This window comes from Synchiropus splendidus, chromosome 15 (genome assembly GCF_027744825.2).
Source record: "Synchiropus splendidus isolate RoL2022-P1 chromosome 15, RoL_Sspl_1.0, whole genome shotgun sequence".
NCBI classification, from domain to species: domain Eukaryota; kingdom Metazoa; phylum Chordata; class Actinopteri; order Syngnathiformes; family Callionymidae; genus Synchiropus; species Synchiropus splendidus.
In genome coordinates this window covers 5,758,722-5,786,314 of record NC_071348.1, presented here as the reverse complement: position 1 = coordinate 5,786,314, position 27,593 = coordinate 5,758,722, and the positions used below count along the sequence as shown (strand labels likewise).

The 27,593-nt window shown below is 44.3% G+C and overlaps 2 protein-coding genes across 13 annotated transcripts in view; both read left to right on the top strand.

Annotated features, from left to right (window-relative positions):
* Positions 1 to 259: 259 nt before the first annotated feature.
* On the top strand, positions 260 to 18,882 carry phf1 (PHD finger protein 1). 3 transcript variants are annotated; one of them, XR_008416653.1, is made up of 16 exons: positions 2,037 to 2,378; positions 2,847 to 2,925; positions 3,002 to 3,083; positions 5,032 to 5,118; positions 8,199 to 8,293; positions 8,602 to 8,750; positions 8,832 to 8,927; positions 10,562 to 10,630; positions 11,274 to 11,397; positions 11,832 to 11,899; positions 12,385 to 12,516; positions 13,526 to 13,604; positions 15,110 to 15,225; positions 15,963 to 16,049; positions 16,437 to 18,278; positions 18,376 to 18,882. XR_008416653.1 is itself a non-coding variant. In XM_053887203.1 (15 exons), exons 2-15 carry the CDS (start codon positions 2,848 to 2,850, stop codon positions 16,753 to 16,755), a joined length of 1,581 nt encoding a protein of 526 aa, XP_053743178.1. In that variant the 5' UTR covers positions 260 to 353; position 2,847; the 3' UTR covers positions 16,756 to 18,882. The 3 variants fall into 3 exon arrangements, 2 of the variants coding, with proteins under 2 accessions (XP_053743178.1, XP_053743177.1); XM_053887203.1 differs by lacking the exon at positions 2,037 to 2,378 and adding an exon at positions 260 to 353 and having other exon boundaries at positions 16,437 to 18,882; XM_053887202.1 differs by having other exon boundaries at positions 16,437 to 18,882.
* A 511-nt stretch (positions 18,883 to 19,393) lies between these two features.
* syngap1b (synaptic Ras GTPase activating protein 1b) overlaps positions 19,394 to 27,593 on the top strand; it is a 78,090-nt gene continuing 69,890 nt past the window's right edge. For 8 of the 10 annotated variants that reach the window (XM_053844134.1, XM_053844135.1, XM_053844128.1 and 5 more), the window contains exon 1: positions 19,771 to 20,050. In XM_053844134.1, the coding sequence (XP_053700109.1) occupies positions 20,029 to 20,050 (22 nt within the window). In that variant the 5' untranslated portion in view covers positions 19,771 to 20,028. Of the gene's footprint in view, positions 19,582 to 19,770; positions 20,051 to 27,593 lie in introns of those variants that run through there. The other 2 variants (XM_053844126.1, XM_053844137.1) reach the window with 2 other exon arrangements.

Sequence of the window (27,593 nt, the reverse complement as noted above, 5' to 3'; positions counted from 1 at the left end):
AAAGCAACAATATATGAAACCATAAAAACACAAGAATAATTCATTTAATACTTTCACGTGATATACTTAATAATACAACTCATTAAAGTGAACTGCACTTTGAACAATAATGTGACTCTTATGGAACTTATTTCATTTTCAAGTGAATATAATGACATGTATCTCGATCATAATGGGTTAAAATACCATCATTATTCTCCACGACACTCTCGTTCGATTCAGTATTTCAAACTGCCACAGGTCAGTTCTTGTGTATTGCCGCCCCCTTGTGGTCACAAGAACAAACTGCAACCCGGTCACTTAAAGCGCCAGGAGCCATTTTGAACAAACCAGAGATGAAACTTCAGACTTTGGTAAGACTAAAACAAAATACGAGTAAGTACCCAAGGTGGGCGTGTGAACATAGCAAAGGCAGCACATAAACGTTGTTCAAGTGAGAAATGTCGTTAATCTGATATCTTCCCGAGCAGTTAGCATCACACAGCTAGCTGTCATTCATTGATGTCAGTGTCGTTCCATATTTACTACTTTCGTCCCAGTAAGTACTACAATGTTTATACCGGGAATCCATCTCACACTGAAACATTTAGACAGGCATCCTCGCTGCCCAGCTGTCTAGCAGGGTATCCAGAACAAGTGCAGGAATATAAATATATTGACGTTAGCTCGAGTGTCTTTTTATGTAAGTTTTTAAAAGGAAGGTCCTTTTTTTCTGAGAGTTTTTTTTCTCTTAGGTAATGACATGGTAGAATGTAAAATTCAGAATGTCTTGAAGTAGCTGGAGCTTCTCACCCATTACATTTCTCTATTTACAGTCACGATTCAGATTCATCCGTTCAGTGGACAGATGCGTAAAATAACTGGTGTTCAATTTGGGAACGATATCTTGTGTTCCTTTTCAAATTCAGAAAGTTACTAACTCATAACATGCAATTAAAAGGTCAGGATAATGTTTGACAAGACATTTTTGTGTGAAAAATGTTATCCTCACCACCCTACACAAACAGAATTCCAAACTGCATTCATTCATCAGACTGCAAAATCTTACCTGTTTATGGATGTTATGGATATTTGCAACTGAAATCAGTGAGCTGGATCTAACCCAGACGATGAGATTTAAGTAGTAATCACGGCTGAAAAGACACCGTTTACAGTCTATTACTGACATTCAAGGCCATTTAAACTTGATAAAGACCCCAAAATTGCACAACCAGTGTGAGGCTTTGAGTTTGCGTGAGCTGTTAACTTGTAGAAAAGATACTAAAACCACTCGATGTATGCACAACTTGAAATGTGGCCTTCTAGGTGTCTGTAGCCTTCACTTTGAAAAGAGCCACATTTTACCTCTCATCCACACACTGCCACCAATCCAGAACCACAAAACCTCGATGACCTGAAATGAGAATAATACTGTCGTTTACTCAGTCATGGTTAATGAAAAAATATATTCAATAAGACGAAAAAACATCTATATTTAAATATCTATGTCTAAATTGTAAATGAATGTTACTGTACTTAATTCCAGGAAATACTGCGAATGATGATAGTTCTAACACAATGCAGTTATATTACGTGGGGATTTTCTGCCTGTATCGTTGCGACAAATAAACGTTCAATCGAAGAAATCTGCCTTGGTAATCATTTTAAATGATAAAGAGCTGGAGTAGTGTGGCGGTCCGACTTGACACCAAACCACATCTGCATCTCACCAAATGAAAGCAAGTGATTCCTCATCTATTCAGGCTGTTTGCAGCCATTTGGGCCTGGTAGTAGAGCCTTTGCTTTCCTATCCCATAAGTTTAAACCAGTCCGGTTGCAAAAGTTCCCTCGAACTTGTCCAGTCTGGTTCAACCCAATGAACGGCGTCGGCTCCGTAACTGGTGTCTTAATTGGCCCTTGTTAGTCCCGCGCGCACGAGCCCCTCTCCCGCCTGATCCAGCGGGGTCTGGAGCCTGAGCCCCCTCCTTCACTTCTGGAGCCCACTCAATCAGCATCTCCCTCCCTCTCGATCTGGCTGTTTTATGTCTGCGTCACAACAAGTCGGAGGAGAGGGAGGCAGGATGATGGCGTCTCTGGCGGCTTGATTCAGCCGCTGCTCTCACAAACCCGCCTTAATAGCATCAGTAGGAGGTGGAGGGGGCGCGAGGAGGGGGAGGAGATGGGGGGAGACATCGACACGGCATCGCGAAGGAGGAACGACAGACGAGCGGACGGACACTCGCTTCCTCGCCCGCGTTAATTGACGGTTTGGCACCGCAACACTTTTTGTTATTGTGTCTTTCACTCCTTCGCCTCTCCCGTGGTCAGGGAATTGGGAGATTGGCGAAAGCGTTTCATGTCCAGGAATCACTGTGACCCCGACGGGAAGGACTTGACAGGTACCCTTCACTCTGCTTCAGATTCCCGTTTGATTGCCAGTGTTGACGTCCACTGCGTCTGCCTCCACTTATGTGCATGCACTGGAACAAATGCAGGGGGTTGTAACGCGGCACATGCATCTGCCCGTTAAGTTAGTTGGAGGGGAAGAGCAGCCAAAGTGCACGTTCAAGTGATCAAACTGGATTGCAGCAGCAGTCATCATGCAGTATCTTTTCATGTGTTTCATGTGTGCGGTGATCGTTTGTCTTCCCCTCGGCTTGTGTACTCTTCTTGCACTGTGGTGTTGCTATGCTTTTAAATGGGGAAGAAAAGGGGGAGAGGAATTTAACCCCTGTGCTCTGATGTCTGCATGTCTGATAGCCAGCCGTGGCCATAAACCCTTCTGTCAGCGACGGCTGCAAAGTATTCAGCGAATAAATCGGATTTCCATTTCTCATGAGCCCTGCTCTCTCGTCCCTCTCCTCCAGGATGGGGGGAGTAAGTGAAGGAGATGATGTGTTAGCTCGCTGGAGTGATGGACTACTGTACCTGGGCAATGTAAAAAGAGTAAGTGAAAAGAGAAGAGTCGAGTGTTTATGAGACGACATCCATTCAGTTCTTGGTTTGCTTCCTCCCTCCCCAGGTAGACGGAGTCAAGCAATGTTGTCTGGTGAGATTTGAGGACAACTCCGAGTTCTGGGTGCTGAAAAAGGACATTCACTCGTGTAAGAAAACTCTTTTTCTCCTCTCGCGCCGCTCAGCTGGAAGAGTTAATAGCTTCCTGTTGGGAGCAATTTGTATTTGTTGAGCTGAAGAAAATGCTGCTGGTGAAAAGTTGGGACTTTTTCCGCTCTCCAACTTGACTAGATGAGATTGTGCGGTTGTTTGGGTTTACGCTCCGGGCTCCTCTCGGGTCCTGCTTTAGGAATCGACTCAGTTGCTTTGCTGGACTTCCACCCCAGAGGGTGCAGCTCTGCGTTCACGACATGTTTCCAACATTTATCAAAGCTGCTGTTTTCATTAGCGCCACAGCAGGTGAGGCAGCGGCTCACCTGAAGTTCAAAGGTCAAAAAGTCCCTGCTTATCTTGTAAAAAAAGTCCATCTCGATCCAGCTGAGGGCACCCATCTTTTTTCACGGATTTGGTGAGGTGAAGAAGTGCATGGGCCAGGAGTACCTCGTGTCCTTTAACTTGTTACACCGTAAAAATACATTATACATTATTCACAAGCTCAATTCTCAGAAAGCTGTTGATCAAAAGCCCAAAATGGCCCCTGGGCCAGGCTTTGAACAGCTCATCTTTCAGTCCAAAACAACTCCTGGAGCTATTATATTTTTCAGTTGCTTGTGATGAAGATGGGGCTCACCCTGGACAGGTCACCTGTTCATCTTACATAAATACATAGCCACTCACAGATGTGCACAATTCAAGCCAGCAATTGACCTCTGCACGCTTTTGGACTGTCCAGGAAACCGAGGTTCCTGGAGGCACTTACAAACAATTAATGAAGACCTGCACCCGAAATAAGAGCACAGAAGCTGATTATCTTGATCTCACAATTGAAGTCACAATTGCCAGGTGTTGTAAAACAAGTTGCATTTGTTTATGTTCCTTTAGCCATTGTATTTTGAGTCAACCTGAAAATGAGAAGGTCCTGGGTTCAAGGTCAGCCTGAGGCAAAGCTCGCTTGGTCGATTATATGTCTGTTCTCCCAGAGCGTGCACAGGCTTCCTCTGGGCACTCTGGTTACCGTCCACAGTCCTAAAACACAGAAACATAAAACACAGAAATGTGTGAGGTTGTCTATTTGTGTCCTGTGATAGACTGGAGTCTTCTTCTCCAGGGTGTCCGCTGCCTCTGACCCTTTGTAGCTGGGCTCGTATAAAGTTTTGAAGTCTTCAGACACTTGTGTTTGTTTTGAGACAATTTGACAACGTTTCACTATCACAAACATCTAGGGTCCTGACCCTGGAAAGGTTGAGCCAAACAAGCCCAACTGCCTCCCTGCTGCAGGAGTTTGACCCCTCCAAGCCCATCCTAGGGGATACTGTCATCTGTCTTCCTCAAATCCAGCGTTCCGTTGGAGCTGTACTGAGTTCTTTATCTGAGCTCCAGGAAGGTGTTTGCATGGCTCCACAAGATCATAAAATCTATTTCGAAGGAGGTGTTTGATCATTACCGAAGTCTCTTTGTCACCTTGTCACCAATTCCATCTGTCGACGCCAAACTCCCGTTTTCCCATCGTTTTCATGTCATGTCTACTTTCATTCCCCTCTTTGTGTCTGAATTTAGACATCATCCGAATCACATGTTGAAAAAGAAGACTCTCGGGGGTGTAGTGCTTCAAGCTCGCGGAGACTCTTGACGCGGGAGTATGAAGATGTAATTGGAACATTAGTGTCTGTTTATCAATTTATTAGACTAATGGCTCCTCGGGGAAATGGCTCCCCACACCTCCAAACATCAAGAGGGGGCTGGTCGCTAGTGAGGCTGGGTATCCACCAGAAGTGAGATCTAAAAGGCGGCTGCAGACGCTGAAATCAATGAGATGGCAAAGATGTGAATCAATATACATAAATTAATGGTGTTGACTGCTCACGCTCTGTTTTTGTGTCTCTCACACATTCACTTTTCATCTCTGCCCCTCTCTCTGTCTCCTTGTGTTTGCTTCAGTCGCTGCCGGAGTGGAAGAAGTTTGCTGTATTTGTGAAGCTCCGCCTCTTAAAGAACCTCTCATAAATTGTCTTAAATGTCGCCACGGTAAGGAAACACACCTCATCACACACTGTCGAGCGGCCGTCTCCCTTGCGCCGGCTGTCCTTGAGGCTTTGACACAGTATGCTAAATAACGGTGGTGAAAAACGAGAGAAAATCACATGTCATGAATGATAGATTTGAGATGTTGCACCTCCGCCCTGACTGGAATGGAAATGAAACATGTATATTTGGAACATGGGAGTTCATTCATATATTCAGATCAAAGACGCCGTCTTTTGAAGATGGATCTTGATTATTTAAAGCGACACTCGCACAATGAAAGCTAAATTCTTTATTGTTGCTCTTCTGAGGGTGAGTCACGGATGGTTGGACGTGGAAGTCGTGCCCTTCTGAGCTCTTGGGGAGCCACTGATAACTGAGCTGTCTGCTGATTTGAGGAGCGGATGGGTGCAAAGCATTAAACCTGTTGTCAAAGACTGTGTTCCCAGTCCACGTGGGTGTAAAGACAGTTGAGATGCTGTCGTCCACGCAACCCTCAACTTAAAACACCTTTTCCACAACACTTCTCGGAGCAATGATATGTTCCATTGGCTACGTCCAGCTGAAGACAAAATGCTCTTCTCCTCAACACATAATAACATGTTAAACCACCAACTGGTGTGGTTAAAGGATTAACCCAAGGTGTTGCCTTTCTTGTGGTGACTCGCCAACAAAGGGCTACCACAAGTCAGCTGTTCATGTCCTAGTTAGGCGTGTTCACCCTTCTGGAGTACAGTGGTTTGATAGTGCTTTTGGGTTATGAGCTACTGGAACTGGAACCTAGCACATTATTGGTCCATTTAAGCTCCAGCTCCGGTGAGGTTGTTCTGGGGCTGGTCTAGCTGTGTGGTGCCATGTTGGTCCTATTCATCCAGGGTGGCTCTCATTCACCCTCTCTCCTCCCAACCTCTTGTCATTTTGTAAACGTGAGTGGGCTGGTTTTTGTGGTGTGGTTGTGGTTGGTGACGAGCTTTCGTTCAGATCAAATTCTGTTTGTAAGGTGAGGGACTGCTGTAAAGAGGTTTCGCCCTCTTTCATGATGGCAAGAGATCCCAGTGAAAGAATGTAGTCCCCACCTGCAGTTTGATCAGAAGTGATGGAGGAAACATTGACATTCCTAAACTCCTTCACTTGATGAACTTTCATGAGCCAACAGGACCATATGACCTGGTCCTGAGGCCACCCAGCTGAAGGGACCTGCTTTCCAGGCTGCAGTCAGTGCATGGAGGATGATGTGACACAATTCATTTCTTCCACTGGAACCGGTGTTCACTGTCACAGTGTGTGGGTTTTTCTTACGTTACTGCTTTGTACTTTGCATACTAATTAGCCCCTTTTGTGATGTAACAATGTATTCCTGTTAAAGAAGTGGCAGAATAACAATGGTCACATTTTACTTTGGCGTCGTTGAATATGGAACATTTGGTACACGGAGATTACTCGCGAAAAGCCTCAAACCTCGTCACCAAATGCAAATCTCAGATCAAATAATGTTAAGCTTCTCTTTGTTTTGTCTGTGTGTTGTGTTGTAAAAAGCTCTGAAGCTGCTCACCGCCTGCCTTTTAATGTCTGGCTGCACATAGTGAGGGGAAAAAAAGACTCACTGAAACAGAACCCACGACAAAAGGCATCAGCATTATGAAGTCCAGAGGTGCAGGTGTGAGAGCTGGGCAGAACAAGAGTCCACTCCAACTCAGTAGTGCCCCGGCCCCTTTGTTTGGCTGCATGCTAACACCTACCGCACTGCCCAAAATGGAAATATTGCATGAGCAAAGAGCACTTGAAATCTCACTGGCCAAACATTCAGTTGCAGAGCAGACGTGGTGGTCAGGACGGCCTGGGAAGCTAACATGCTTTAACTCTGAAACCAGGTGTGGACTGGCGCTTTGGTTCTGCTAGCACCCTGGACAACTCAGCTGACATATGCAGATTACTACCTCAACATATTCCACATATTCCACACAGTCAACACTAACATTATGGTAGCCTGAAAGCGAGGTCACTGAAGGCTATCTACCAGCCACAAACCTTTGTTAGTGAAGAGAGCGCTCCTTCTTATCAATTTCTACTTGCTCTTTTAGATTTTATTTTTATTGACATTGATTTACATTTTTCTGGACTGACAGCGTCACACGTATTCAAAAAAATGTGATCTCATCATCTAGTGAAGTATTCTGAAAAAGATATCAAAGGTTCTAAGTCTAATGAAGCGGTGGTTTTATGGCTGATGTAAGGTGGCGTCAGCCGTAACCAGTAAATGGTGTTCAAAGATCAATGAGTGGAGGTACACTATTACGTTCACACTAAACTTGATTGATAGCTATTGATTTGTATGGAAAGTCAATGTAGAGCACTGACTAACTGTCGGAGGACAGTATGGCGCAGGGGATGCAACATATTTAAGGCAGCAGGGCCACTGCTGTCGAACAATCTAAACAGTGGCACCAATCAGAGCCCAGGTTTAATGGTGACAAATGCAGAGGTAAAAAATGAATCAACAAAAGAAAGGCGCAAAATCACGGAAGCTGATTTCTTCACGACTCACTGAGCTGGTGCCTCTGAAGAATCTGATGGACTCAGTGACAGCAGGGTCCAAATCTTCTGTTGCTTTTATGGAGTGAGGGGGTAGTGGCTTTGGTGGCTGGAAACCAGGGATGGCTGTGAACTGACTGTTTCCCCACTAGATGGTACAAAGGCCTGGAGTGTGCCATCTGCTGGGGCATTGCGGGAAAAGCAGACTTCAAGTGACGGGTCGGACGTTTCTTCGCCAATAGCTGAGACAAAATAGACACATCATTGTGTCCAGTTTAATTGACTAGCCATCTAATTATAATTCCCTGGTAGTCCCTCTTTATATGAGAAACAGAAAGACGTTGGGGTTGATGGCAAGGTCACGAGCACTCCCGTTTGGTTCTTGTAAAGGGAAGGCATTAGCAGATAAATCCACCTCCTGCGAGTGAAGAAACCCTCTAAACGCTGCAGGAACAAACCATCAGAGCACTAAACATCAGCGCTGCTCTGCCATTATTGTCACTCTGGCTGTCACAGGAATTAAACGCTCTGCCTCCTTCCTCCCATTACAGGCTATCATCCGGAGTGCCACACGCCGACCATCGAACCGGAAGCTGACAGCGACTCCTGGATATGTCGACAGTGTGTCTTTGCAGTCGCAACGAAGGTCAGGCCTTTAAAATCATCACTGTGTATTTGTAAACAACGTGGTCCTCAACAAGATAGACAATTCATGCCGGTAATCGATTGCTCTGAAGCTGGGAAGTTGAGCGAAGTACATCTTAACTCCATCCATCACTTGTGCTCCAGATCTGTTGACAAGAAAGAACCTGGTTAATTATCAATCAGTCATCTCCGTATCAGCTCGTCCAGACGCCGTCCCTTCCCGCCGGCCGACAACCGAACAAGAAGGGTTGCTCTCGACCAATCAATGTGACTTGTCAGACACTGAGGCGTGAGGTCACTGTTTTCCAGAGAGGCGGGGCGCTGAAGCGAGGACGCTTTGCCCGGCTGATGCAGTTTATGAAGCTTCGGCTCCCGTATCAGCTGACCTCTCTGGACTGGGACCCGCAGCATCTGTCCAATCAGCAGCAGTGCTACTGCTACTGCGCCGGACCCGGAGAGTGAGTGATATCCCTCAGACACAGGAGAAATAAGGAGCGCATGTTCTGGTGTGGTCATGTCCTGTCTGATGTCAACGGCAGGTGGAACCTGAAAATGTTGCAGTGCGGCGGATGTGGTCAGTGGTTCCACGAGGCCTGCACTCAGTGTCTGACCAAGCCACTCCTCTACGGAGACAGGTACGATACAGACACAGAGCAGGCCTTATTGTGTGTTGTAGTGGTCATGGTAGTTGTGTGAAGTCGCCTTACTAGAAGAGTTATAATGGCAGAAGTAGTAGCAATAGAGTTGTGTTGTAGTAGTCATAGAAGTAGTGAAAGGTAGGTAGTGGAGTATGTGTAGTGGTTTATACTATTGGTCGTGGTATAAGTTTTAGCAGTTGTTCAATTGATTAGAATGCAGTAGCGTAGTATAATTGTGGTCTAAACCAGGGGCTCTTAACCTTTTTGATCTCGGGGCCCACCTTTTCCACGACAAGTGGGTCCGGGGCCCATTCAAGCAATAGAACTGATTCAGTAGTGTGATGACTGATTTCATTTGTGTTCAATAACCATACATGTAAACAAACCAAAACCTTGTGAAATGACATGAAACCATGTGATCAGCGCAAAGATGTTAGTCATTGAGAAGTCCAACCAGCAGCACCAAATTTACTAAAGGAAAAAAGAAGAAAAAAAATACCCTTGATGCATACTGTTCAGAAAATTGGAAAAGCTGTACGTCCTGAATAAAATTAAAAATAAAATAAATATAACAACGTCTAAATATCATTTCTTTTTTCATAAATAAACTAAGATAAAGAAGATAAGTAAAGTGTAAATGAAAGTATCGCCATAAAATGCTCAAGTGTATTAAAACTGAACTTCTGTCCAGAGGTGCCCTCTAGGGGCAACCATGGGCCTCTGCCCTATGGTTAAGAATCACTGGTCTAAACAATTGTGGTAAGCATGCCAGTAGTAGTCATTAGTCAGGGTTTGTTGTGCTTTGTTTTAGCAGTGAGGTTTATGGTAGAGGTCTCCATTGTAGTAGTTGCAGTACTAGTAGTGGTGGTGTTGATATATTTCAGTGTTCATAATAGTATTTGTAGTAGTACCAGAAGTAGTTCGTTTAATATTTGTGGTGGTATTTTGTGTGAAAGTATTCACTGACTGTAGCAGCAGCAGCAGTTGTAAATAAAGTGACGCACGTTGTAGCAGAGCTGTCAAAGATCTGTCAGAGACTGATCCACCACTCAATCATCGCTTCTGACACCAAGGCCTCAGCAGCTCCCCTCACTGGTTTATGGCCTTCATTAGCTTAAAGGCTCATTAGCGTGCATGTTAATGTTGTTACTGATTGGTGCTACAAGGAGGCACTCAGCAGAGAGACGTTGACAGACAGCAGACAAGACGGATCACCTCTCGCTGTGGCGCTGACTCGGGGGTGCTGCTGATCGTGGAGGGGTGTCTCACACGGGCGATAAAACCTATCCATCCATCCAATGATCACTGTCATTAGCCACCTGCGGTGGACGTCATGTGTCTCCTGAACCTGACCGAGGGGGAGGAGGTGGAGCTGAAGATCTCAGAGTTGAATGGCAAACATGATATGAGCAAACATTAAGTCGAGGAACAAGCACAGGATGTTATTTCTGAGCTCAGATTCAGGGTGACCCGGTAAAAACTGGTCTGAGGTTACAGCTGATTTAATTCCAGGTTCCCATGGACCTCTGGGGCTTTTTGGCCATTTAATGTGCTGTATAAATATATTCATTTTCAAGTGTACGGTCAATGATAAATCACCATCCATTTATTGGAGGTTTAATGTGTTTCAGGTTTTATCACTTCCAGTGTTCGGTGTGTACGAAGGGCCCAGAGACCATCCAGAGACTTCCCATGACCTGGTGATGTGAACTCAACTGCAAATGATTCATATGCGTTGCACATATGTCCATACCACACCCCTGGGTGAAGGTGGCCCTTTGAAACTAGCTGGTCAGATTTTTAATTTAAATATGACGTAATATTACAGTTTCAATAATTACATAGTATCAGGAAATAACTGAAATGGTATAGAAAAGAAAACTGTAAGAAATAACAAAAAAAACTTCCTTCAGTGAAACGGTAAAAAGAAATGTTCCTGTCAAAATGTTCATTTCAAAACTTGAAATAACAAGAAGCGTGTCTACAGATGAAAGTCGATGACAGCAACAAATATTCAACTTGACAAGTTTGAAAAAAAAACGAACATCACCAAATGAAGAGCGACGACAACAATGTAAACACAGAATCACTCATTACTTTCAACTTTCAGATCCAATTTTAACGTGTTTACTGCAGACGTGAGTGGCAGATGCCGGGTGAGCAGCACGCTGGTCCGTCTGCAAAGTTCCATACATTGAGCTCACTAAATCTCACGTAGTCTTGCATCTCATACGCATAGCTAAGTGAAAAAGGGCAGCCTTATGATGTACATGGAGCAAGTCATGAGCCTGATCAGTTAAATCAGCCCCTTTAACATGTGCAATATATGATCGTGTCCTGCAGGGTGGATCTGGCTCATCTGGTGCTCTACCACCTCTCCCTGTGCTGCAAGAGGAAATACTTTGACTTTGACCATGAGATCTTGTCCTTCACCAATGAGAACTGGGACTCGTTGCTCCTGGGCGCGGTATTGATATTTCCCTGTTTAAGCACCATGATGAAATGATGTGAAATGCTGCCAGACTTTCTTTTTTTTAAGCAACAGGGACATAAAACCTATTAAGCTGCATTAAAGTGTAACCTCAGTGAGAGGAGTTGGCGAGAAACATTTGTTATTGTTATTGCATTTTTGACAACTGATATTATACAACCATCTGGTTTGTATTCTAATGCCGCTCCCCTGGGTATAAACAGGAGATAAAAGTAGAGCTTTGCCTTTGATAGAGAAGACTGAAATTGGATTGTTCTGTCAACTGCAGCTCCAACAAGCCCATTTACATTTAGATTTCATTAAAAATAATGTTGTGTAAAGGAAAGTGAGTGAATGTATTAGGGCTGGTGTTAAATGGGCGTCCGCTCTGTAAACACTGCTCTGATTCTTCATTCCTGTCTGTCCTCCAGCTCTCTGACACGCCGAGACAAGACCGCTGTCACAATCTGCTCAACGCTCTGAACTCCCACAAGGACAGGTGAGTCAAGTGATGAGAGGAATACACAGGAGACCACGCATGACAGGCCATGAGAGGGCTCCACTCTGGTCTACGCCACAGTCCAGTTTAGTCGCTCAATTTTCAGAGAGATTTGTTAGTGAAACAGCCACCGGAAATATAGAGGTTCAGTTGATCGTAAATAATGGGAATCATCTAAAGAGTCCTGTACTGTTGACCAACATTAATCTTGATAATAACATACATTTTTAGCATTTGAAATATCATTAATGTCAGTGAGCTCAATGGGACAGCAGGTGGCAGCAGCCTTTGGCAAGTTACTTGCAGTGACACAGTGGTAAAACAACTTTAAAGTCATATTTTAGGATGGTAAAGAAAAATATTTACGTGTTTACGAAAATGTTCATTGGCATGTAGCAGTTGTGGTGCTGGTCATGTGATGATTCCAGTCGGGTTTAATAAAGAACTGCAGTGCTCAGGTGTATGAACTCCATTGTGCTTCACAGGTTTGTCTCTGGCAAAGAAATCAAAAAGAAGAAGTGTCTCTTCGGTCTCCAGATCCGAGCGCCTCCACCGCTGACGTCCGACTCGTCGCCCCTCATCACTGACCCGCCCATCAACATCACGCACCGCAGAAGGTCAGAGCGGGGACAGAAATTCTCTTCTTATCTGGAGACGTAATCCTGTAGAACCCTGAGTCATTATCACAGTTCACTCACAAGTCAAAGGAGAGACAAACAAATCTTTATTTTCCCACAAAACACCCTCATAGTGTTTGTATCCGTTACAGCTTTATTCATTTACCACTAAAAAACAAATGAATGAATCAAAGAAACATATATTTTCAAAACATCTAACTTCCTCTTATGAGGCTCCATTGCTCTGCTCATTAAAATGGTGAAGTGGACGAGACTTAATATCGACTCTTTATAATCGTCCTGCTGGGAAATGTTGTTCAAAGTAGCGAAATCAAATCAGGCTTCTTCAAGCACATAAAGATTTAACTGTTGTAGAGACGTTCACTTGTTGTCAATATGAAGCGCAGCATAAAATAAGGTGCATTTTCATTTGCAGTAACACCTCAAATATGGTGGGGTCATGTAACAGCAGCCCTGAAAGCTGGAAACTCCAACGTACACACCGTGACTTTAACATTTCTACCCTCCTGTGGCATCAGCCATATGGAGCAGGGTGCCTGTTACTGGACTCTCTGCTCAGTCATCCAGGAGAGACTCAGTGTAGAACATGTGGGATGCTGAATGCGTGTCATTGATTAGGAGCCAAAACCTGGCTAGTTCACTGAACGACTAAGGAGGGAGTGTTGTATCTTTGACATTACCTGCTCAAGGTGGCCCTCTGCAGGACAGCAACGTTATCACGTATGAAAGACAGCATGTGATTTGTCCTGTCAGTCTCAAAGTCGTCTTTCTATCGCCGACCTTGCAGGTAAGGTAATGTTTAAAAGCAGGTGCGCGATGTTTAATCAGATTTGTCGGTGACAGTCAATGTCAAGTATCAAATCAAAAACCAGGCCACGAGAGCTCACTCGCTTCTCAACTCCTCCACGTTCCTGACAAGATTAACGCACCTGAAATTGCGCATTTGTGGCTTTTCTTGTGCTAATGCCAGTGTTTTTCTTCATTCCAGCCCGCTGTCATTACCCTGCCAGAGAAAAGCTGGGGGGGCAGAGTCACGAAAATCAAAGCGTCGCATCATCGAGACAGAGGTCAGTACTTCTGTCTGCAACTCATCCCAAAATGTCTCCCCCCGCCGCGCAGTGGCGTAAACAGCTCTCTGTGATCCAAATAACCTGTCAGTCAGACAGGGCGATGAATTCTTCAGTCTTTAAACACTCGCTCTGTTTTGTCTCCCTCTTCTGCACTTTTCTTTGCTCTATGTTAAAAGGCTGCTGACGCTTTCAAGTGAGAGCGAAGGTGGCGTGTGTGATAGATGAGGTGCGGGGTTGTTGTGTGTTTGCCTCACTTAAAATGGTATAATTCAAATGCAGCACACAAACCTGCTCATGTATTTCGTCAGCATCTGCGCTTTAGACGCTGCATTTATCACAATCATCAACTCCCAGCGGATCTTGTCCAATCTGGCGACGTCACACGTGGAGGTTGCATTGTTCCCTCTCCTCTTACATGACACGGTGTATGTGCATGTACAGTAATGCTGCGGCAGCGTGCCCCACGCCGTCCCTCCCCTGATCATAGCCACTGATGCTAATCTCCGTCTTCCATGGGGGAGCAGCTTGGCTGTAGTCTGGAGGCTGAGATGGGGAGGATTACTGCTAGCCTGGGATCGTTTCCAAATGCACTTTGCAGTCGATTACACTTCAGCCAGGTGGCGCTGGCGCCTTGACAGCGCTATATTGACAAAGCGTATGCATTTAAAAGCACAGACGTCAGAGGCCGCTGAATAATAATCCCCTGTCTGAACAGTAATGCTTGGGAAGGATAGCGAAGCCCTCTGTCACGTTACGGAACATGACAAATGAGCAAAGCTGCTTTGGGTGACACATCCGGTAATCGATGGCTGCGATGATGCTCCGGTATTTTTACTTGTCATGGATCATGAGTCGGGGTGTCAGGGAGCGACCTCCAATACCAGATAGAGTGATGAGGTGGAGACGGGAGGCTGATCGCATCCGTTAATGTGCTCCAGGCTAATGTGTCGTCAACTCTGGCCACATCTGACCCACATAATGAGTTGTGAAAACACCCCCCCAAAGTTTGGCCCCTGTCCCAAGATTAGATGATCATATCTGTGAGTTTTTCCACTGAAAACTGTTCACCTTTATAGCAGGATAATACTCTAAAATGACTTGGAAAAAATAGTTTAAAATATAGCGGCTGGATCAGAAACAGTTCAGTGTTTATGCGTGGAACAACACTAGATTTCTAACTCATATTAAATCACTTTCAGATTAATGGAATTATCATGCTTTGTTAGTTGCATCAATGGTCCAGGAGTTGCTGTGCCAAGAAGCCGCTGTAACTCTTCACTCTGTTAAATCTTCTCTGTGTTTGGGTCCCGCTGCACAAGTGCAGGGGTCTGCGGTGATGACAGGTATATAAGCATGAATGCCAGGTCTCCGATGATGTTTGATGGCGACAGGATTGTAAATAAACAAGACTGAATATTCATAACTCAATGGCTTGACCCCCTCTCTCTGCCTCTATCACTGTATTTCAAATGAGCTCATCTATTTACATTTTCCATGTCAAGTCCTGTCCCGCGCCGGATACCACCAGCTCCATTGACATGCTGCCGTGTTGCCATGGCTACATGGGAGCGACGGATATCTACACCTCCCGGAAGTCAGATGAGGAACTCGACTTGAGGTGAGGGAAAGACTGAAACATTGAGTGTCTGTCAAGTCTGACCTGTTCACATTCACAATCTGAACAGACTAATGTTGATGTCTTGTACACCCGCTGTAAATGAGTGTGCTTGGTCATGAGGTGTGGATTTAATGCTGAGCTGCAGGTAGAAGGTTCCTGTAGCTCGTTCTTGTGGCAGCAGGCTTTCCTGAGTCACTGAGTCAGGTTTCATGATGCTGTCGTCAATTTCAGAGGCCACAAGATGGCACTCTGCCTCATAATCATTTAGATAACGCCTCATACCATGGGCGGCAACTACGGAGCTCTGAAATACTTTCTCCTCCTTTTCTGACTGTGAATGACTTCCACAAAGGTGGATCCAAAGTCGCGCTAAAGACGGCAGTGCAAGCTAGCCATGTCCGCCCTTGGCAAGACGCGGGTCCTGTCCTTCTGTCAGCTGCACAATAACCACTGTGACGTCTCTGCATGTTTAAAACAGGCTTGTTATTAACAGCCTCCTCAGCACAAAGAGATGTGACGCTCCCGAGATGAAACAGGTCGTGGGAGGGGTGGGGCCTTGTGTGGAAACTTTTAGCAACATGAATAGATTCGACTTCAGTCGTCTGCACTTCCCGAGCAGCCTGTTATTTTTGGTTTTTGAAATGCGCTCCTCTGCGACACCCTGGGAGCCTTGTTGACGGGAAACATTTAGAATTCTGTGGCTGATAACTGCTGCTGTGTCTCCTCTCGGTCTGCAGCTCTCCACCCAAGCGGATGTACGCTCTCTACCACAGCACGTTGAACGGAAACTCAGCACTCTCCAGGAGTCTCCACCACCACGACAGGTTTCTACCGACCTCTATGAGACATTAGTGTATGAAGGTGTTGTGCCATTCAGACTCAACAAACTGTTAGGGCTTAATGTTGGATGTGTGGAAATGAGGACACATTTTGTCTTCAGAAGATGATGATAGCTGAGGTTGAGGTTGTTCACAGGTCTTTCGACTTCAGACTCCTCCTCTCGGGGGAAAACCACCTGATATAAACAGTCAGAGCAGAAGCATTAGCTGTGATCCACATCTGAAGTCGTTCTTTGGCTGCCGAGGCTTTCTTCAGTGGTCCCTCATGGGACCTACTTAGTGACCCTCTGTACCGGCACTCCATGTCAGGGGGGTCTAACAGTTTGATGGGTGAAACAAAAGGAATGAAACACCCCACTCTTTCTTCTCCAGCGTGGACGACGCCTGCAGAGTGAGCCCACCCTGCCTACAGTACCCCCTCGACTCCAACGGGGACTATTATGTTCACCAGCATCACACTCACCAACACAACCACCAGCCGGGGCAGAAGCAGCCCGAGCCCATCCTCCTGCACAACGGGCCCCCGTACCAGCCCAGCGGCGGGAGCGGAGGCGTGGGAGTCATAGGTGAAGGTCCTGACGGAACTGTGTCCAGGAGCTGGACTGGAGGAGAGGCGGTGAGAATCCTGGCCAGGCGCATCACACCGGAGGGGAAGGTGCAGTACCTGGTGGAGTGGGAGAACGTGTACTGAGACGCCACAAGAATCCTGTCGTTGTTGAGTGCAAACCCAGAGAAGCCGCTTCTCTAGACCCAGGTTGCACTCTCTACTCACCTCTTTTCTTTGTCATCCTGACCTCACGACTTGTGTCCCTCTTTGCTGGTGTTTCTCTTTGTACTGTTAACTTTGGAATATGCCTTTGCATCGACCACTGAGTGTGACAGGGCACATTTAAACCTCCAGCTCAATACTTCAGGCACCGATATTCAGACATCAACAGCACAGTCGCACATGTCAAGATTACTGCGTTCTAATGCTGGAACAGGAGACGTTATGTTACAGCTGAATCCACTCATACCACTGACGTTCATTGATTTAATCCTCCTCTTTTAATACTGTTTACATATTCTAACTTATTATTATTATTGATATAAGGACTATTTTACACTTTTTCAATTATCAAATAATGTTTTTGCACTAATTGTCTAACCTTTTGTTGCTAGTGACAAATCATTTCTATTTTTATGTCAGTTGATTTAATACATTAGTTTTCCTCATCATTTTGTACTACTGATTACATTTTGGTTTTAAATTTATTTATGACAGAAGAACATTTAAAAGCCTAAAATCTCTTATCCCATAATATTTACATGCATTTCAATGTTGGCAGCATATTTGAAACTATTTATCTTCCATCTATTCTTCTATTCTTCAAACCTCTTTATAATATTTAAAATATTATTGTTGTTTTATTATTGATACTGAGTCACAATTTCTAAACTCTTTCATCACTTTTGAAGTCCCTGCAGTTCTAATTGGTCATAAATCAGCGGATAGTTCATGAACTGGAAGCAGAATTGGGTCAGAGAAGAAGCGATGATGAACGTCTGTCATCATCTGGTTCCTGACGTCACATTACAAGACAGTAATCTTTGAGCGAGTTTGTTTAAATCAGGGATCTACTCCACTCCCTCACCGTATCTTCAGATACATGTCTGGAGGTTTAAATCTCCTCTGGTCACCGGTATGTTAATAAGCGATTGTATACATGTTACTACAGTTTTTGTCATTTAAACGTGTGAGCAGACGAGCCACAGTAGGGCTTTTGTTTTCTATCAGAATTATATATTCGCTCTATATACAGATGACATCACTATTTTATCCACGGATTTGCTTTCATGTGGTTGCATAGTGCCTATATGGGTGCCAGGCTGTCACGGCGTCACTCTACATTCCAGGCAGACGAGACATGATGGAAGTTCACTTTGGATATTGCTAAAAATATCGTGGCTCTGTTAGCATTCCCCTAAAATTTCAGGGATTCTGAAGGGAAGACTGATTGACCGGGTGATCCAAAAGTTACAAATGCAAGCAGCAATAAAGATCAGTGGACCCTTCATGGTTCAATAGGTTCTGTTGGGATTATGAGACCTTCTGGATTAGATCAGATTAACGTATGAAACTTGGATCTGGTTCTTAAACAACCTCTCCATTGTCACCTGAAAACCTTCCAGAAGTGTCGCTGTGACAACATCGAAGCCGAATCTAAGCCACAGGTAAACTGTTGAGTTTCTTCAGAACCTTAAGTCCGAGGCAACCAACCTTTTGAGTTCTTTGTTATCAATGATTGCGTGTGTTCGATTTGCTCTGTAGCTGAAGTCCCACCCTGTCTTCTGGAAGTGCCCCCCAATCCTCTCAAGGACCCACTAAGTACGAAAACAAGGAGTCAAAGCGAGACTGTGACCATGTCGTCTCTGCTGTGGCTTAATTCAACAGGTGACATCATCCCACAAGAGTTTATATTTTATACTGAGTACACAAGGTTACTGTTCATGTCTCTTCATTCTATATTCCTGACTGTTGAGTTTAAGGTCCTCATCCTTTTCAGTGACCGTGTTTGGTTTGCGGGGGAGCGTGGCGACCCCTGCAGGAGCTAGTGATGAATGTATTCGTGTGTTTCTTCTCGTTAAGTGCTCGTCATAGCTGGAACGAAGAGAGCGGGGTAAGTAAAGGCAGTGGATCGTTATTTTAGGTGGAAAGGCTTTCTTTCTCTGATTAAAGATCAGTTTGATGTACAACAGTATTTTTGGAAAAATGATGTTTGTACATGTATACTCTGCGTTGACACCGCTAATATGTAACATGGATGATTAAAAAAGTACAACCTTATTTGACACTTTGTTTCAATGTGTGGTTGGTAAACACTCCCCTGCAGACATCATTATTGTCAAGTACAGGTGGCCACTAGAGGGCGGCAACGATTTGGCTTTCACAGTGAAGCTCCTGGAGATGCGTTCACAGATCAGACGTGAAATCTTGCTTGAGTTCATGTACGTATTGCGATTTACCTTATGTACTTGCTAAAGTAGTGTCTAGGACCTGGAGCACTGAACTCACATTCAGTGTGGTACCTCAATGTAGCTTTGCGAGTACAACAAAGCCTCATAATAAAATCCTTAATTTCTTCAGTCTGCATTGAAATTTTGCGCCATAGTTTTAACTGTATCCAAACCCTTTCCACCAAACGCTTGATAATGCGTAATGTTCTCATGAAATAAGTCTCCATGTTCGAAGTCTCGCAGCCCTGAACGCAGCACCGTCAGACTCACAGGCGCCATTTTGGCTCCCCAGTTTCCCTGCAGGTTGCAGCTCTCGTGTTTCCATGTGTCCAAACGTTGCACTGCATCCATGTCGCCCGTAGAAACGCGCGGGTGGCGCTCAGCTCTGCAGCGAGGCCTGGAATCAGTCCGCGAACACAACTTTAACTCAACTATGGCCTGGTTGCGGGGACTCGTTTAAGCGCGTTTTCAACAGGTCCGTGCAGCTAACTACACCAGCGGAGGAAGCTAACCTGTCCAGGTAAAACACCTGCAGCGGCTCCATCGCCGTGTTGCCTCCAAATGTTTCCTCTCCAACGCGCCATTTCTCAATAGTAACTGAATTATGTAATAAAGGCAGGTTATTGATGGAAAACGTGAGCGCGCGCACACACGTTGACGTGGGGGCGTGCGCACTGCTCCCTCCCTCACTCGCAGCGTCACACACACTCACACACACTCTCACTCTATCTCTCTCTCTCTCTCACACACACACACACATTCCTGTTTTTCTGACTGGGCAGCGTTATAAGCGGTCGTGGATTATGTCTCTCTAACGGCGGACTATTGTCTTCTCCGGCTGCGAGCGTGAACAGCATCACACATCCTTCCCCTCATCTCTTTCTCTGTCTTGTAGATCCATTTATCATTCGGCTCTTCTGACTTCTGAGCTGAGAGACGTCCAGCCTACGTTCAGTGGCGGTGGAACATGTCCTATGTTCCCTTTCAAGGTAAGGAATCAGGATTGTGGCTCCAAGTCTCTCTGCTGTCCTCTCCTCCTCCTTCTCCATCCTCTCGTTCCCCTTCTCTGTGTCAACACCTGCAGTCTTGAGCGACACCTTCTGTGTGCCTGTGTGTGAGATGTGGAGTTTCACAATAATCTCATCTGTACTTGAAATGATGCCGCTGAAACTTGATGTGAGGGAATCTGGAGGGTCTCATCCCCCACTGAGTGGGTGCGAGGTGCTGGTGTGTGCGCTGCTACCATTGCACCGCAACTGTGACTAATGCTATATGTGAGCAGGCGTGATGCAGGGAGCTGCCTCAGCATCTCTCCTCTGGATCCTGACGGGAAATAGGCGAAAGTTTGGTGTGGTTCGGTGTGGTACCTGTAGCGAGGTGGCGAGTGGAGGTGTGGGGCTGCGAGGGTGGGAGAGCTGATGCTGCGATTGTGTGCGCCTGACAGACTTGTGAGTCCCTGTGGAGCTGTGTGTGTGTGTGTGTGTGCGTGTGTGTGTGTGTGTGTGTGTGTGTGTGTGTGTGTGCGCGCGCAAAATGGAGACTGGACTTGACCCTGGAGTCACCAGAGCCGCAGCATTTTGTGAAGTAGATGGAAGGTAGATTGCATAATGCCGCTCGGCGTGCACTCAGTGTGTGTGTGTGTGTGTGTGTGCCCACACTGGGGATCATTGCCAGGAAATTGCGAGCTGCTGCACCTCCAGACCTGCCAGCGATGGCACCTTCTCTGTGATCACTCGGTGGAAACGCGTCAGTTTTGGAAACAGACGACCTGCAGAGATTTCACAGTTTTCCATTCAGGGTTTTGTATTTTTAATTTGGAGCTGCTTGATAACAGAAGTTACTTCAGGACACGCTTCAATACTGCTGGTGTTCAAACGCTGGCTCTGGATAAGTTAGGTCGACGGAAATTGCTTTTTCAACTGGTGTTGCTTTGTTATTGAATCAAGCGGTTGAAGATGAATATGAATCAACTGAGAGACACCTTTGAAATGTTCTCCTAAATGAGACTGTTGCTTCAGGAGTTTATCATTTCGTTTCTCTCAATTGTAGTGGAAAGTCCAACGTTGAATTCTCTTTTGTCTCTTGAAATTTTTGAAAACTTTTTACCTATTGAATTGACCACTATGTATTATAAAACCTTCCTTAATGCATTAATAACTCATTTTTGTATGAGCAACTTTATCTTAGTTATTTTTTATTTTCTTGTTTATTTTTTGAGCGGTGACCTCATAATTATTAGATTTTGTTTCTTGCGTCTGGCATGCATTGTTTTGATTATTTATTATTATTATTTTTTGCATTTTTTTTTCGTCCATGTTGCCACACCTGTTAAACAATGACCCCAACCAAAATGATGAAAAATTCTTTAGAATTTTTTAAAATATTTATTTACTGAAAGAAGACTAGCATTAGCATTTCTAATAGATAGATCAAATAGATTTAGAATATACAGTAATAACAATGAATATATCATTAATTAAAAGTAATAAACCGATATTTCCTCATTAAAGCATTGAAATTAAAAACATTTTTACCTATTATACTATTTTTTTCTAATATTAATGATTCATGATAATAATATCAGAATTACAGAAATGTCATTGAATATGATTATTTTTAGCAGAGGAAAGTTGTTTTTAACCCAAAATTAAACATTAAAAGACATGAAAACGTGTTGAGCAATGCTGACAGTACTTAAAATCAATTCCACTCCATTTGTCTTTTCAAAACAGCATTGCACGTAACACAAAAACTCAGATTTCTTCCCAGATGATTCAACTCAGAGTCCCAGGAAGCGCTAAACGCTCTGGATGCTACATCTTTGAGGATTGATGTCACATCACATCACTTACAGGCACCAGTGCAGTTCTCCTTGCCCAGAGTGGAACGCTCCTCTTTAAGGCGTCTAATCCCGTCTTTGTTTTTTGCTTGTGCGCATGGAATCAGACATTTGCAGGAACCAGTCAGATGATTTTTGCCAAAATCCCGGATCAGTCTGATGCAATTGATTTACTTACTCTAATAATACACACCAGGGGGTTTGACTGCCACTTGAATCTGCTGTTCCTGGTCTGAATCACCGTGTGAGTCAGGAAGCAACTTGCCATGTGATACTTGTTGAGTATCTTGGCGTCTTCTTTGTGAGTGAGAGGAGTCATGTTGAAGCTGCTTGAACCTTGAGACTCGGTGTAGAGCCTCTGCACCCTCGTCATCTTTTAAAATGCCACTGACCCTGTGGGTACTCAGCAGACACACGTGCACTTTTTAAGGAGCGGGCACTTGTGAGTGAGTGATTGATTAGGAGCAGGACAGACACTCCTTTCATGTATTTTGTAAAATGTACTCATCCCCACCCTCTCCTTACTTGTTGTTTTATTCTTAAAGAGATATTTTGAGATATTTCTAAAATGTAAAAAAAAAGATGAATAAAGGATGGTCAAAATAAATAAATACATTTACTTTTTTTTCTAAAACGTTTTGAAAAAAATAATAAGATAAAATAAATTATTAGAAAATTAGCATACTGAGGGAAAGATGTACGAATAAAGTTTTAAAAATTAAAGCGATGAAGAGTGAGACTTCATCAATCAGTGTTGGACCTGAGGGTCTGTGTGAGTGTATCATCTGGATCATCTACCTGTACATCTCCATGGTTACGCCAACAGCTGTTGCATAACACTGTGTGATGTGTGTTGCTCACTGACTCAACACCTCCAGTTCTAAAATGTGAGTCTGATTGATGAGCCCGGCTCCAGATCAGAACCTTCTCGCACACGAGTCCTCCTGGACACCAGCGCTCCCCTGGGAGCCCGCCGTGCCGAGTGGCGACCAGTTGGTGGGAGGCAGCAGCAGAACTGGACCCTTCCTGTGTCTCACTCCTCGCTGCTTCCTAAACTCACACTTTCCCTGCGCCTCGCCGTGGTCGACCATGCCCGTGCTGGTCCACCCCCACACACACCGACTCCCACCTCCACTCTCTCCCCTCCTCTACACCGCCGGTGCAGATGGGCTGCTGAGCTGCTGCTGCTACTGGGTCCTCTGGACATCTGATACAGGATATGAGGGCTATAGCATAGGAATTCTATGATAGATGATATTTTAAATTTGAAAATTCATTAAAAAATAGAAAAATATTCCTCATGAATAATTTAATTGATACACAAAGTAATAGATTTAATAATACGATTTATTGATAGAAGATAAACGCAATGATTAAATATTTAGGTAAAATAATTAAATTATTTAGAAAATTACATTCATTAAAACAGGAATGTTAAAGGGTTTTGCTAATATAGTTACCACCACCACCACTCCCCGTCCAGGGTCGCCCCTGCAGATTCAGATGAGTTGTTCTGGGTCTGCAGCTGGCTTTACAGTAGGCTTGACACAGCAGCTTGTGTGGAGCGAGTGTGGACCTGGTTTGAGACTGGTGCGATGCACTGCAGCAGTCTTCCCCCTCACCCGCCTCCTCCTCCACTCTCCCATGTGACATAAGGGACCGTCTTTCACCCCTCCCGCTACTCAGTCGGTGCCAAGAAGCATCATCTGTCACAGTAGACTCGCATGGACCCGGTGCAGGAGGTGATCCCAGCTTTCATCCTCCAGTGTAGCTTTTGCCTCTTCTTGGGGTCAAGTCTGAAGCTGTTGTTCTCGGTCCAGTTCTGGAACGTTACTGTTGGGGTCTTGTACAGGATGTCTGGTTCTCTGAAGGAAGTGCTGAACCAGCAAATCTGGTGACTCTGATGTGGTTTAGATAATAAGCTCAAGCATCTTGGTTGACAATGATGGTGAAAATATATTAAAATATATATATAAAAAAAAAAATATATATATATATATTTTGAAAATCGCTGAAAACGACAAGTAAACCAAAAAAAAAAAAAACTATGCTTTTTTTTTTTAATAAACAGGGTTTATCTGGTTATTTGGTTTTATATGAATGTTTTGTGGTTTGGTTGTTTTTTGGTGATAGTAACTGCTGGTAAGTGCTTTTTTGTAGTCATATCATTACTATAACTTCACATTACAAATAGACCATAAGGGGTGAATTGTTTTTTTCACTCACAGTCAACCTTAGAAGTCCATTGGGGGAAAAAATCCATTGACTATCATTGGAATGGTGTTCATGTGAGGAAAGGAAAACAATTTTTAACGGTTAAACACTCACAATGTGAGCAATCTGTTAAGACAACCGAAAATATATTTAAAAAATTCCAAGTACTTATTCAGATAGTATTGGCGCCACAAAAATTCTTGTATCTTGCTCAAAAGTCAGTTGTGGAAGAAAAATGTGACGTAAAGAAAAACAATTGGAGGAAAAAAGTGCTGCACTAATAAAGAGAAAAGGAAAAATTGGGTGCGTGCTTTGGAGAAACGAGAACTATGATGACAAAAAAAAAAAACCAACTAAAGTGATCTTGATTGAACAATGCCGTGAAGGTCTTGGAGTCAGTGAAGAGGAGAGTGAACTCTGCAACCTCGCCTTCTCGTAGTGAGTGTGACACACTTCCTCTTCAACCCAGTGACCAATAATTCATGATCCTCAGCAGAACCTCGTGTCACATGACCCGTGCTGTGCGTGGGAAATCCACTTCCCCTGCAAAGCCAGAGTGAAGAACCTGCTAAGTTTATGCGGCGAGAGTGCGTCAGCGGTCGATTGATCTCGTCAGGATTCTCTCTCCACAGAAAGGTCAGGACGAGCCGCCTCCGCTCTCCGGAGCCAATCGGACGGATGCCAGTCGCGATAATGATCTCCCCCTGGATACGGTTGGCTCACATGCTTTGAGGGCGTGATGTCATCCAATCCCATGGATACTTGTGAATCGGAGCTGCAAGCGTTTAGCCAGTTAGCCCGCAACCGTGTGACGAGGAGCGTGAAGATCAGTGCCGCCTTTGAAGTGCACTGAGCTGGTGACTTGTATCTGATGACTGTTTTGCACTGACCTGGGATCGAACCGAAGAGTTCAGCTGGTCCCATCAGAAGATGCAAAACAACGTGCTGAATTACGAGCTGTTGAGGTATTTATTGTGCTGTGTCAGCAGTGGAAATTGTTGTCCTGCTTACCTGGACTGGTTCACCTGTTCTCCTCTCTGCTACCCAGTAGTTCGGCTTCTCTCACTATGCTAGTGTGAATTGTTCCAGAAATAGCCAGAGAGTATCAACCAGAGGATCTTCTGATGTAACGGAATTGTTTTTATTTCTTTAATTTTTTCTGTGTGTTGATTCAAATATCCATACTATAAATGTGTTTGAACTATATATGATCTATCTAAATGTTAGCACCTGCTAATTGGCAGTTTGCTAATTAGACAAGACCAGTTTTCCGGGTCCTATTACTTATTTGACCGAAAACAGAACTCTCAGAAATTAAGGTAACAACAAAAGATTCTTAAGTTAAAAAAAATCTCTTCCTCTGTAACATTTACTTTGACTTCAAAACCCTGTATTTGCATTGTAAAAAAAATCCTAATATTAATTAGAATAGAAAAACTTTACTAACAATAAAACATTATTGTTTAGATAAGCTGCGACATATTCAAGCAGATGATTGGCTTGTTTGATGAATCCATGAATTATCTTGTGAGTCATCACTCTTAAGAATTATAAAGGGTAAGTTAACCCATGGACCAGATGAATGAGAACCTTTTGAGTGGATGTGAGTTGCTCAGCTGGTTGACAGGGTTAAACCTTTTGAATGTCAACAACTCAAAATGCTGATGGAGCAATGGGACTACTGTAACTCAGTGATCCCTTCAGAGTTTGTGATTCACTCTTAAGATATGGACTTGATGAGACTGGTAAGAAAACATAGATTTTGGAGTAAGAAACTCAAACTGCAAGTGTCGTGTTTCATGAAAACCAGTTCCAGGTTTTTACTGAGCAACCGAGATGTGTGGCTCCACTCCTCATGTTGCGTTTCACCTCGACTCAAAGCCTCCTGTGAGGGTTAGCCGCTGGTAAATTTAGCATCCTTCCCGCTCCGGCCCACACAGCACCTCTACTGTAGCGAGCTGCACGGAGGCTGGTCTGATTTCCACGTCCCATCGCTGAGAGTTGCCGTCCCAACATTATTTCGGGGAAATGAGCTTGAGGGTTTTATGTTTGGGCTTGAACGAACGGCATGTAAGATATTTTCTGGCAATTAATGGCCTCAGAGATAGATGGCGGTGGGGCGGCCCTCGCTGCATGCCAGGAGCCACTCAGTATGGAGTGCTCCTCTTCAGCTGGAGCAGCTGTAGTTTGTGGATCAAACTCCAATCAATGTAACTATCTCAATGTCGTTGTTGCGATTGCAGTGCTTTGTTCTGTCGTGACGGCCGCTGTCACGTGGCATGTTTTATTGGCTGATGCTTCTCAAGTGGCTTGCGATAATGTTATGAGCTGCCATGTCCTAAATCTCATGTCGCACCATTTTTAGTGCCAACTGTTGTACTGCCAGTGGCATATTGAACGTTTTATCTTTCTTAGTGGTAAAACTGACTGTATCATGACAGCATTTCAACTTAAGATTACTACTCTTGTATCATTGTGTATTCAAAAAGTGTAGTTATGTTACGTCTGCCTACTAGAACACACATTTCCTCCCTCTGAAATTCTACACAGCATTTCTTTATGTGTTAAATTCTTATCAAATGCGCAAAAGAGGGGCTCATAAACTTTGGAAAATGATCCTTTTGGACGATGCCTGTTTTGTGAACATTAAAAACTTCTCATTTGCGTTCTCATTTGTTTAATCTGGCTGCTCTCTTTTTTACTTTCTTTGTTTAATTTATTTTTATTTAGTAATTTTGTTGTTGTTGTTTTGGTTTGGGTCTGGTGCTCTATTTGTCCTGCTGTTTTTTGTGAGATATTTTTGCTAGAAAGCAGAGATCAACAATTACTCTTCCAAAAACTGAAAAGCAGATGGCAGAAAACTTTGAGGAAACAATATGTTTGTGGCTCAGAGAGAGACACCGGAGTATGACGGTGGTGACTGTCCGCTTTGTGCGGCTGTTACCATCCAGCAATTACAGCAGACTCTGCTTTCATAGTAGCATAGTTACAGTAGTGTTATAGTGCTCCCCCAAATTTTAAAAATCCTCCTTCGTTGGGTTATTTAAAGTTATATTCAGGCTGTGTGTGTAATGTGAACTATTTGAGTCACGACAAGGAGCGTTGAGATGTACATGAGCTCAAGCTCTCGTGCAGAATTAGCGTGTTTTGACACGTGTCAGTGATGTCACTGCCAGCTCCCCTCCCGCGAGCACTTGGGCGTGCCACTAATCCGAACAGACACTTGCTTCCTATGGAAACAGAGCCACCCTCCTGCAAACATGACAAGAGCAGCCAGCTTCCAGTGCGCAGCAGCCATTCCTGCCAGACCACATCACTTCACATCTTCTCACCACTCGTGGCTTGTTAAACGAAGGAAAATCCTCCGCCTCGCTGGAGGGCGCGAGAAGTCAAGTGAAGGTTTGAATCCTGGGTCTTGGTGGGAGCTTGGTGAATGACAGATGGCGCCGGCTCCCTCGACAATAACAATTAAGGTACCA

Bases quoted from the DNA above. Each gene is read 5' to 3' on its own strand.
- phf1 (XM_053887203.1), top strand. From the start codon at position 2,848: ATGGGGGGAGTAAGTGAAGGAGATGATGTGTTAGCTCGCTGGAGTGAT. The intron at 2,926-3,001 runs GTAAGTGAAAAG...CTCCCTCCCCAG, and splicing joins ACCTGGGCAATGTAAAAAGA to GTAGACGGAGTCAAGCAATG. The intron at 11,900-12,384 runs GTGAGTCAAGTG...TGTGCTTCACAG, and splicing joins CTGAACTCCCACAAGGACAG to GTTTGTCTCTGGCAAAGAAA.